This window comes from Columba livia, chromosome 2 (genome assembly GCF_036013475.1).
Source record: "Columba livia isolate bColLiv1 breed racing homer chromosome 2, bColLiv1.pat.W.v2, whole genome shotgun sequence".
Classification (NCBI taxonomy): Eukaryota; Metazoa; Chordata; class Aves; order Columbiformes; family Columbidae; genus Columba; species Columba livia.
This window is the reverse complement of record NC_088603.1, coordinates 27,525,671-27,535,282: the sequence shown is the minus strand read 5'-3', so window position 1 is coordinate 27,535,282 and position 9,612 is coordinate 27,525,671. Positions and strand designations below refer to the sequence as shown.

Here is a 9,612-nt window from a genome sequence, read left to right as displayed (position 1 = left end):
CCCGATTCCCCCTGCCTGGGCATCCCCGCATCGCTCGGCGGGGAAGAGCCTCCACCCGGGGGAGCGCTGCCGCCTCGCCGAGTGACTCGGTTTCCCTCCCCCTCCCCCTGGGGAATAAAAAACCCCACGCCCTCCAACCTGCCACCGCGTCAAGGCAGCCCCACTCGTCAGGCGTTTCTGTCGCTCCCCTCGGTCTCCCCCATAAATTCATTCCCTTCGGGCGCTGCCCGCTCCTCCGCCGGCAGCGCCGTATCCCGAACGCGCATCGCACATGTGGCATCGATTAAAGATTTCTACCACGCAATTTTGCGACTGACAGACTTTAGGTGGTTCGGTTGTGGATCACGGAAAGGAGCTCTATTGCTTCAGAAAAATCGGTGGGGGGGGGGGGGGGGAGAGAAGCCCCTCATCTTGCTTTCAGTCGCTTCAGCGGTTGCCTGCACTAACGCAATAACCTGTTTTATAGGTCAGAGAAGAACCGTGAAAATAGCAACCGCGGAGTTTACATTAAGCCTCCGTTCGTCTCTCTCTTTTGTAGGGAAAATCTGTGTTACATCAATTAAATGTTTCTTCTCTTTGTTCGGCGGTGCGTCTGTTTACACGCGATTTGGGAGGATAAGCAACGGTTTATCTACCAGAGTACAGACCAGATAAACCCCGACGAGCACCCTGGCCCCTGGTGTCTGTGTGAACACTCTCCACAGACACGGCCTCCAAGGCCGCGCGAACAACTCCCAACCCGCCTCGCTTCCTTATTTCCGTTTAGGTGAGGTCCGCGGAGTGGGTCTCGGCCAGAAGCTGAGACTGATTCAGCACTTGGCAAAGAGGAGCCTAGGGATGGCTCCTCGCTCTCCTCCCGCTGCTTGCCTTCCTCTTCCTTCCGGGGGAGTCCGAAGAGGTTGCCTAAACCTCATCCTGGGCTTTGCAGCAGGGATCGGCCAGCCTCGCCGGGTCGGATCCTGATTTGGCTCCGTGCTCTGCAGCGGCATCGTCTGCCTAATTGCGGAGCTGGCCCTCCATCCCAGGAAAGCTTTACAGTCTGCTCGATATGCACTATATAACGCGTTTTATAGGGCTTTCTCCTCGCGGTATCCACTTAGCTTTCCTTTTCCTTTCTTCGCGTTATTGTAATTAATTCCCGTGGAGAAAAGCGGGCAGAGGAAGGCTGCGGGCTGCGAGGCGCGGCTGCAGCTCGGGGAGAGCAGCAAGGGTCGGGGCCGGCACCCCTCCCGCCCGTGGGGCCAGACCCGACCGCTGCCCCCCCGCCCTCATCGGGACCCTGCGATACCTGCCGGCGGGGCAGCAACCACCCTTTGATGATTTGGCCTGTTAAAAATGAAACGGGTTTGTGTGTTTCGTGCCCAGGGTTAATAAAAGCTAATCAGGAGTCGAAAGCGAACTAGCCCAATGAATTAACCTCGCTAGCTGCAGGTAGTCCTGTTAGCCAAGCTCCTTTAGTTAATTAATTACAATTGAATCGGATCTGTGATAATTTCCTTAAGGACCCCTGACGACTGGTCCAGCGGGTGCGCGGGAGCGCAAAAGGCCACGGACTCCACAGCCTCCCGCGGAGGATGCCCGGCTCCAATGTCCTGCACCACGCACCCCACACTCTCCCCCGCTCCGTTCGAGACTCCTGAGGCTTCTTGCCCGAAAGTGACGTTCAGTCACCTGAGAGGAGGTACACGACAAGGGCGAGCCCGTTTTTGGGGGTTGGGTGGGGAGCTCGGGGATGCTCCGGGCACCGGGGAGAGGCTGCCGGGAAGAGCAGAGCCGAGAGGTGGATTGATGCAGGCGGGAGCCCGAAGCATCAGCCCCTGCCTGCACATCAGGCTCGCACTCGTTGAGATTTGGACACGTAACGCTGCAGACCACTGATTTGCTATTTTCTTAATTCCCGCTCTTCTCATTCCCTATGAATCAAACAGTCTTTTGTCCTTCAGAGTTTGATTTGATCGCTACTGTTCACATTTCACTTTTGTATTTTTCTCTCCCTATACCATTACTCATTGAGTGCCCCGTGAAATTACAATCGTACATTTTCAACTCAGCAACCCATTTGCAGTGCAAAAATAGGGTCTAAATAATGGCTGAATTAGCCCTACTGGACAGTTTCAGATGTAACACTCTGTAATAATTATATTGCAGGCTGGATTAGGATGCTATTATCATAATCTGGACGTTTACAATTATCTGTAATTTGCAAAGATGCGCCAGGTCTTGATTACAGCTTTTTTTTTTTTTTTTTTTTTTTTTTTTATCAAGCTAACCATCACTAAACAGTGACAGTAATAACAGCTAATTTTGCTGGCAATATAAGAGGTGCTGGGGTGTGCAAACAATTTCACACCTGGATGTGCTCACTCAACCAAGAATATAGAGAAAGAGCTTCTGCCCTGAGACTCAGAAAAATATTCTCCACTGCTTCTGTTCAGTATAGATTTCTAGACCCCGATCCTTGCTTAGCAGATTTTCACAGGGGGTAAGTTTTGGGGCTCGCTTGGGTTTGGGGTCGGTTTGTGACTGCTTCGCGCCTTCCACTTTGAGGAAGGCTCCGTCTCTGCCCGTTCTACTTTCGCGGACACTCTTGCGCCGGTGGTTTCCCGCACCGGGTCGGACCCCGACAGCTCCGCGCCCCCTTTCTCCTCGGTGCTGCCGGGGGCGGCGGGCGGCGCGGAGCGGGTGGGCGGCGGGGGCGCTCCCGGGTTTCCGGGGGGCGGCGCGGATCTCAGCGCAGAAACCGTGCGAGCCCCGGGGCCAGCCCCAGCCCCGCAGCGGGGCGGCGGCAGCGCGCCTTTCCGCGGCTCTGCGCGGCGCCCATCCAGGCGGCCCCGGGACGGCGGGCGGGCGGTGGCAGGTTTGGCGCTGTTGTGGGGAGCTGCTGCTGCTCCATCCATAGATGACGCTGTTTCACGAGAGTCTCCCGGGGCGGCAGCCGCGACAGTGGGAGCCGGCGCTGCCGCTGCTGCCATTCGCTGCCACCCTGCTCTCGAAGGCCTGCCTGTCCCATCTTCTCCCGCTCTTTAAAAATTAATATTACCGTTTATTTGTTTGCTTGCTTGCTTGTTGTCTGGGCTTTATTTAAGCCTATCTGAGAAATCACTCGTGGGGAGGAGACGCACCGAGAGGATTTCCGAGCGGACCCTCACGCTGGCACCGGCAAGGCGTGCAGGCGAGGACGAGACCCCCGAAAGCCCACGGGAAGCAGCGAGCCCCCCTCTCCTACTCCTCAGGGCCCGCCAGCGGGGGTGTGGACCACCCGCCGCCATCCCCTCTCGAGGGTTGCAGCGAAAGGGTTAAGGCGGCTGCGGGGGCCGTGGGGGCCGGGACCTGCCAAGCTGGGCTCGGCTGGGCTGGACTCCCCAGGCTGCGGGGCTGGTTCACCTGGGCATCTGCCGTCCCTCTGCGGGGGCGAGGGTGAGCCCGCACAGAGTCCAGCTTGGGGGTGTGAAGCAGGATTTTCTGAAAGATGCACACACTCACACACACACACAAATGCTGTTGGTTTAAATGTATGGTAGCTTTCTCTCCAGTGTCATTTGAATAATTCAGTGAGCCCCACTACCAGCTGTACTTCTGAAGCCTCTTCCATTCTTTTCAGCATTATAATTTTGGTTAATTTTCAATTTTAGGCCCTACGTCTCTGCAATTTGTGTATGAATAACAGAATAATTTTCCTCTTTTGTTTCGCCTTTCCTGTTCCTGAATCTAAATAAAGATGGCTTTTTAGTATTAAAAGTGGAAGAAAATTACAGGTAATTATCTTTGACGGTAAAAACGCTGTAATCAGCGGGCTACATGAAAAATTACTCTAATTATGGCTGCATTTAAGAGAATGGAAAAAAACCTTCTTGTGGATAAAAACCTTAAATTGTCCCCAATGTCTGCTTCAAATTGGATGGCACTGCAGCTGGAGGCTTTGTTCAGAATTGATCCTGGGGAGCTCTGAACCCAAAGTTTCACAGTGGGAAGGGGAAAAAAAGAAAAGAAAACATTTTTCCTAATGTAACAATACGAATGGTAGAAAATGACAAGACTGATCGGTTTTAAACCACTCTGAAGACTGACTGAGCGTGGAAGTTGCTCAAAAAAAAACAAAAAAACACCCCCCCCCAAAACTGGTATATTGGTAAGTAGTCTTTGCTTTGTGTCTAATTATAGTGACTGTCCTTTTGCACGACTGTATGTAGCTGTCATTATATGGAGCACTCTGAGGATCTCTATTGACTTCTGATAAATGGCTCAGTGGTTTCAAGGTTCATAATTTGCAGGATGCCCAGGTCTCTAGCCATTAATTCTCGCAGTATGGGGCACCCAGCTTGGATGAGGAAAGGGCTTTTCATTGTCAGTAGTTGCTGTGCTTTCCACAAGCTGGTGAGGCTGGAGCCGGCTGGACAGCGTGTTGTGTGCCTGGGCACCTCTCACGGCTCTGCAAAGCATTCCGCAGCGTGCATTGTCTGCTCTTTAAAAACAAAGGAGGGCGCCTCCTTTCTTAATAATTTGGAGTCTCCAAGCTTTGGGAATAAAGGCAGAACTCTGAGCTTTGCCTCGGCGAAAAAGCTCAGCTCAGCTGAGCAGCGGTGCAGTGAAACGGCAGCAGAAACGATCGGGTGATTAGAAACTTCTTCTAGGCTTATCTTTGCGGTCTCGATATCTCCTGTCGTAGTCGTAGCCTAAAACCTAACCAAACCGCCAGCAGATCCCCTGCCTCCATCCTTTCTGTCTTTGCTGGCAGATACATGTTCAGGTGGCGGTGTCTGTGAGCGCAAGCAAGCGGGGGGACAGCGTCCAGCTGCCTGGGCTGAACTGGGGGGGGCAGGTCGGAGAGGTGGGGATCCGCTAAGGCGGAGAGAAATAGGACCCAGGCGGGCGTTTTGTGGCTTTTACTCTATATATGAAAGAAGACAAAAACATACAAAGTATATGTACAACTAAAATTCAACAATATATACAGAAAGGTTGCTCGGGGGAAAGGTCCCCGTCGCTCAGTGGGTGAGGCTGAACCTCCCTTCTCCAGCCCGCCGCGGCGGGTGATGCCGCGGATCCCTCGCTCTGTCCTTCCTGCTCGTCTCCGGGAGTCTGTCCGACTGTGTGCGGGTGAGGGGGCTCTTCGCGGGAAAGACGGTGGTTTCTTCTGAGCCGCAGCCCATTGCATTTTGAGAAAGCATGCAGGTTTTGCTTCGTGGTAATGTTCTAATCTTACAGTATATTTTCATTTTTCAATCAGTTCTCCTTTTCTTTTCTCTCTCCTTTTTTTTTTTTTTTTTTAAATTCCCTTCTTCTCTCATTTTTTTTTTCCCCAGTCCATATTTGGTGAATAAAATGAAGGAGCTTTGACTAGTCTCTCTTTCATCATGTAATGTCTTTAGCTCATTAAACAAGTAAAAACGGCTGCCATGGTAGATTCAGGTTCTTCTTGTGTGCAAAGTCTGTAAAAAGTTTGTTTTGACGTATACTCCACAGAGAAAGAGGTTGGTGCCTTGCAGTCCAAAGGAAAATATCCTAAAAAGAAGTGTCTTCTGTGCGCCAGAATGAAAATTGTGTCTTTCTGTTCAAGATCAATCGCTGAGGTTACTTAAAAAAAACAAAAAAAAAAAAAAAAAAAAAAACAAAAAAACACTGTCTCTTTGCCGCATCTACAAGTTCACACAGAGCCTGTTAGCTGGCACGGCTTGGCAAAGCAGGAGAACTTCTTGCCATGTCGAGACGAGGCGTTCTTAGGAGATTATTTCTCTTGGACAATTCACATCATTTGTGGTCTCTGCATTGTGTCTTGATGTGGAGAAGAATACCAGTGAGAATAGCCAGGCATGTAGCTGTTGGGAGGCATATTGACTCCCTTGGCAGAAGCTGAAACGTCCCAGACTGGAGGCAGAGCCGGAGAGCGAGGGGAGAGGGCGGCGGAGCCGGGCAGAGGGTCGCTCTCGTGGGGGTTGCTGCCCTGCTTCAGCAGCTTCTTGAATTTGGAGCGCTTGTTCTGAAACCAGATCTTCACCTGTGAACCAAAACGCACCGGTTATTAGGCTGCCGTCAGCACCCAGGGCACAGCAGGAGAGACCCCGGAGGCCACGGATTTGCTCTAGAGAAGGTCTTGGGAGCCCACGCTAGTCGGGTGTGGATCTGGGGATGAGGAGGAGAAGGAGGGTGAGCTACTGCTGCTCTCGGGCTCTGGATGTAGGTGGAGAGAACAAGAGAGGCAAAGCGGAGTTGCAAAGCGAGAGGGATGAAGGTTTTCACCTGGAACCTTTTTTCCTCTGAGCAGGCCGGATTGATCGAGCTGAAACAGAATATATGCTCTGAGCTCTCCTGTTTTCACGCCTCATTCAGAATTTTGGAGGCCATTTGATCATTTGGGCAAACTGTTGTCAAACACTGGCAATCATATGATTTTGTGCCAGGAGACAGGAGCCAATAGACAAAGGGCATCTTATGAGGAAATAGTGCATCCGAAAACATGCACGATCGAGTAGTCCTTGCTGATGTGATGTGGGAGGAGGCACAATGGAACCAGGATTGTGGCTTTATTTTAAAAGTTTTTTTTTAAAAAAAGGAAAGTAAAATATCTTGGAGAGTAATTGTCTATCAGAATAGCTTTGGTTCCCATCCTGCTCCTAATCCAGCAGAACTCCCAAGGAGGGAGCCTGCCCTCGATGAGGTTTGCAAGGATCGGGCCCATTCTGGCAGGTCAGAATTATTGTAAGCATGATATATGCATGTAAGACATACATAAACACTTTTTTTTTTTTTTTTTTAATCAAGCAAACAAGTAAAACAACTCCCATGTGTGTATTTGACCTCGCAAACTTTGCGGATGTAATGTTAACACATAAGCAGGATCACTCGTCCAGCTGCATGCTCAGGATCGGGCCCCTAAATCTATGCATGCGAGAAAGCGAGAAAGAGAGACAGAGTGTGCATGCTAAAGATACTAAAATCCCATTTGTAAAACCATGAGGTCTATTCCCATGTTTAATGTTTGCTGAGTATTCAAAAATCGCTGGCTGGAAGCGACTGTTATCAATGACAATGATAAAATCCTGAAGTTATTTGCTAAGCTCATAAATTCCCATGATTACATTTTACCCAAATTGATCCCATCTATCCATGTAGTTCTGCACAAACCCCAAGCTGGGAAGCCTGTAATGCCTCATGTGTCTTTCAAACTTAAATTAGCAGAATGGCACAGCTACTCCAACCACACTTAACTATGGCTTAACCTGCTACAATTTTGTACACGGCTGTCTTTGATCTTCAGATCTATTATCACCTTTCGTACATTTTGCCCAAGGGTAACCACTGCATTTGCTTTAGTCAGCCAGGGTGAATTTACTATTGATTTTACAGGTATTTCCTAACTTGTTCCTGCTTCCTCTCTACCTATAGGTTGATACGAGGCAGCTTTGCTTTGCTTTTAGCTCTACCCCAGGCCCAGCGATTCCTTGCCTTTGCTTTGTTCTCCTTCTCACAGCTAGGCAATTACATCTCGGTGCCGGAATTATCCGAAAATATAGGCAATTTAAAAATGTAACGCGTGGCATCAAAAGCGAGCGTTTGCTCTCAAGAGGGCTGAGGGAAGGGCACATTCACCTCCTTCTGCGGTAGACCGGAGTCTCTGTCGTGCATCTGTCGTCCTATCACATATAGATGGGGGACCGTGTGCATTACCTTTTCCACCGTTCCCATATTGAGGCCAAAGCGTCTAGGGAGGAACGTACTTGGCTTGGCCTTTATGTCTCGCGCAGGATTTCGGTGATTTGGGATTCCCAGTAATTACCTGTGTCTGGGTAAGTCCTAATGAAGCTGCCAGTTCAGCTCTCTCTGGAAGTGCCAGGTACTGAGTCTGCTGAAAGCGATGATTTAAAGCCTGGAGTTGTAGACTAGAGTAAATGGTTCGAGGCTTCCGAATCTTTTTCCCTTTTCCATTGAATCGGATTTCACCGTTTTCAATCACTGTGGTTTTTTGCTGATCTGCAAGCGAAACAACACAGCTGAAACACCACTCTCCTTAGCTATTTGACGCGAGCATTTTGGCTGCAGGAGCTCCTAAAAACCCAGCAGCCTGCCCCGATGTCGGTTCAACACCATCGCGCACACATAGGCTCCGGCTCCTTAAAGACACGCTGCTGCTTGGGAGCTACCGGGAGCTAAAACAACCGTCCGGGCATAGTGGGCACGCTGCCTTTCCCCCGGGGGAGAAAAAAAAAATCATAATATTTAAAAAACCCAAAGCATTAAACTGCAGCGCTGGCTTCGTAAAGGGATGCCTGGCTCCAGGGCCATCCAGGTTTTACCCAGCTAATTGACTTCGCGTCTCCAGTTTGGTGGTCAGTGAATCACCAGTCCGAGACATTTAACAATGCTTTCCTCCCCTTGCCCCCCCTGCCGTGCCCCTCCGGATGAATACGTACAAATGAGCGGTTTTCTGCAAAAAAAAATACATAAATCAGACGGCCCCCGAGCGGAATGCGACCCGCTCGCCTGGAAACTTTCACTCCTCAGGTGTTAGCAGGAATTTTGCCTAAAGCCGGTCCCGCCGTAACAAAGGAGCGCCGTGCGCAGCCCCCTGCCCGCCGGCCACGGGGCGAACGGGGAGGCGCCGGTGCCCAGCGCCGCGGTACTGCCGGCAGCAACCGCCGGCTGGGGTAGAGTGCGGCGGCCTCGCCGCCAGGTACCGGAGCAGTAGGCCCGCAGAAGGGCCGCAGGAACAATCAACCCCCTTCTCTACCCGTCGCCCCGCGCACCCCAGGGCCGGCATCTCCCCTGGCAGGAGCGGGGGGCACGACGGGGTTTGTTATGCAGGTGGCCGGGGGTGGCCGGAGAGAGGCCCGGGGATGGAGGGATGGGGAAGAAGCTGGCAGCGGGTTAGAGAACCGGTGCCGGCTCACCTGCATCGTCCGCCCGCGTCTGGCTGGCCGCGCTGCTGTTGTGGTAGGACTGAAGGTAAGGGCTGTGCTGCGAGTGGCTCACGTAGGGGTAGGCGGCCAGAGAGCGGTGGTTGTAGGAGCCGGCGCTGCCGGAGTAGGGCGAGCTGTGGTGGTGATGCTGGTGGTGCGGGTGCGAGCCGGCGGCGGAGTGCAGGCAGTGCAGCGGATAGTGGGCGCCGGCCATGGCCGGCGAGCTCTGCTGGGAGTGAGGCGGCGGCGGCGGCGGCTGCGGCGGCGGCGGCTGCTGCTGCCCGAACTCCATGAAGGCGGATTTGGAGGAGTCTTGCGCGTCCAGCCCGTCAGCCATCGTAGTCATGGTCATCATCAAAGTTTGGGAGGGAGAGCGCGGCGCTCCCCGGCTCGCCCCCCGCGCTCTGCCTCCTCTCTGCCCAGCCACCGCCGCTCCCCTTACCCGCCGCGGCACCGCTGGAGAGGCGGCGGTGATTTAATTTAATTTCTTTTCTTTTTTTTTTTTTTTTCTTTTCCGCCTTTTTTTTTTCTTCCCCCCCCCTTTCTCTCCAAGGAGCCGTTGTGCGAGGGGCCTCGTTCACTGAGGGAGGGGAGGAAGGGGAGGGCGGTGTGCGGGGTGTGTGGAGGGGGAGGGCGGGCTACTCCCGGCGCTTTTTTACGCCGCTCTTTCCCTTCACCCCCCCCCCCCCCCGCTCCGGCGCGTGGGGTGGTTGTTTTT

At 52.5% G+C, this 9,612-nt stretch overlaps 1 protein-coding gene and 1 long non-coding RNA gene across 2 annotated transcripts in view; one reads left to right on the top strand and one right to left on the bottom strand.

The window, feature by feature from the left end:
* The first annotated feature begins 2,054 nt into the window (after positions 1-2,054).
* LOC135578440 (uncharacterized) overlaps positions 2,055-9,612 on the top strand; it is a 42,734-nt gene continuing 35,176 nt past the window's right edge. The window contains exons 1-2 of the long non-coding RNA XR_010470025.1: positions 2,055-2,482; positions 3,087-4,129. This is a non-coding gene — a long non-coding RNA (uncharacterized LOC135578440). The remainder of the gene's footprint in view (positions 2,483-3,086; positions 4,130-9,612) is intronic.
* Positions 4,869-9,603, bottom strand: DLX6 (distal-less homeobox 6). Its single transcript, XM_065051132.1, has 3 exons — positions 8,886-9,603; positions 7,775-7,968; positions 4,869-5,995 (listed from the first exon to the last, which is right to left on the bottom strand). Exons 1-3 carry the CDS (start codon positions 9,247-9,249, stop codon positions 5,744-5,746), a joined length of 810 nt encoding a protein of 269 aa, XP_064907204.1. The 5' UTR covers positions 9,250-9,603; the 3' UTR covers positions 4,869-5,743.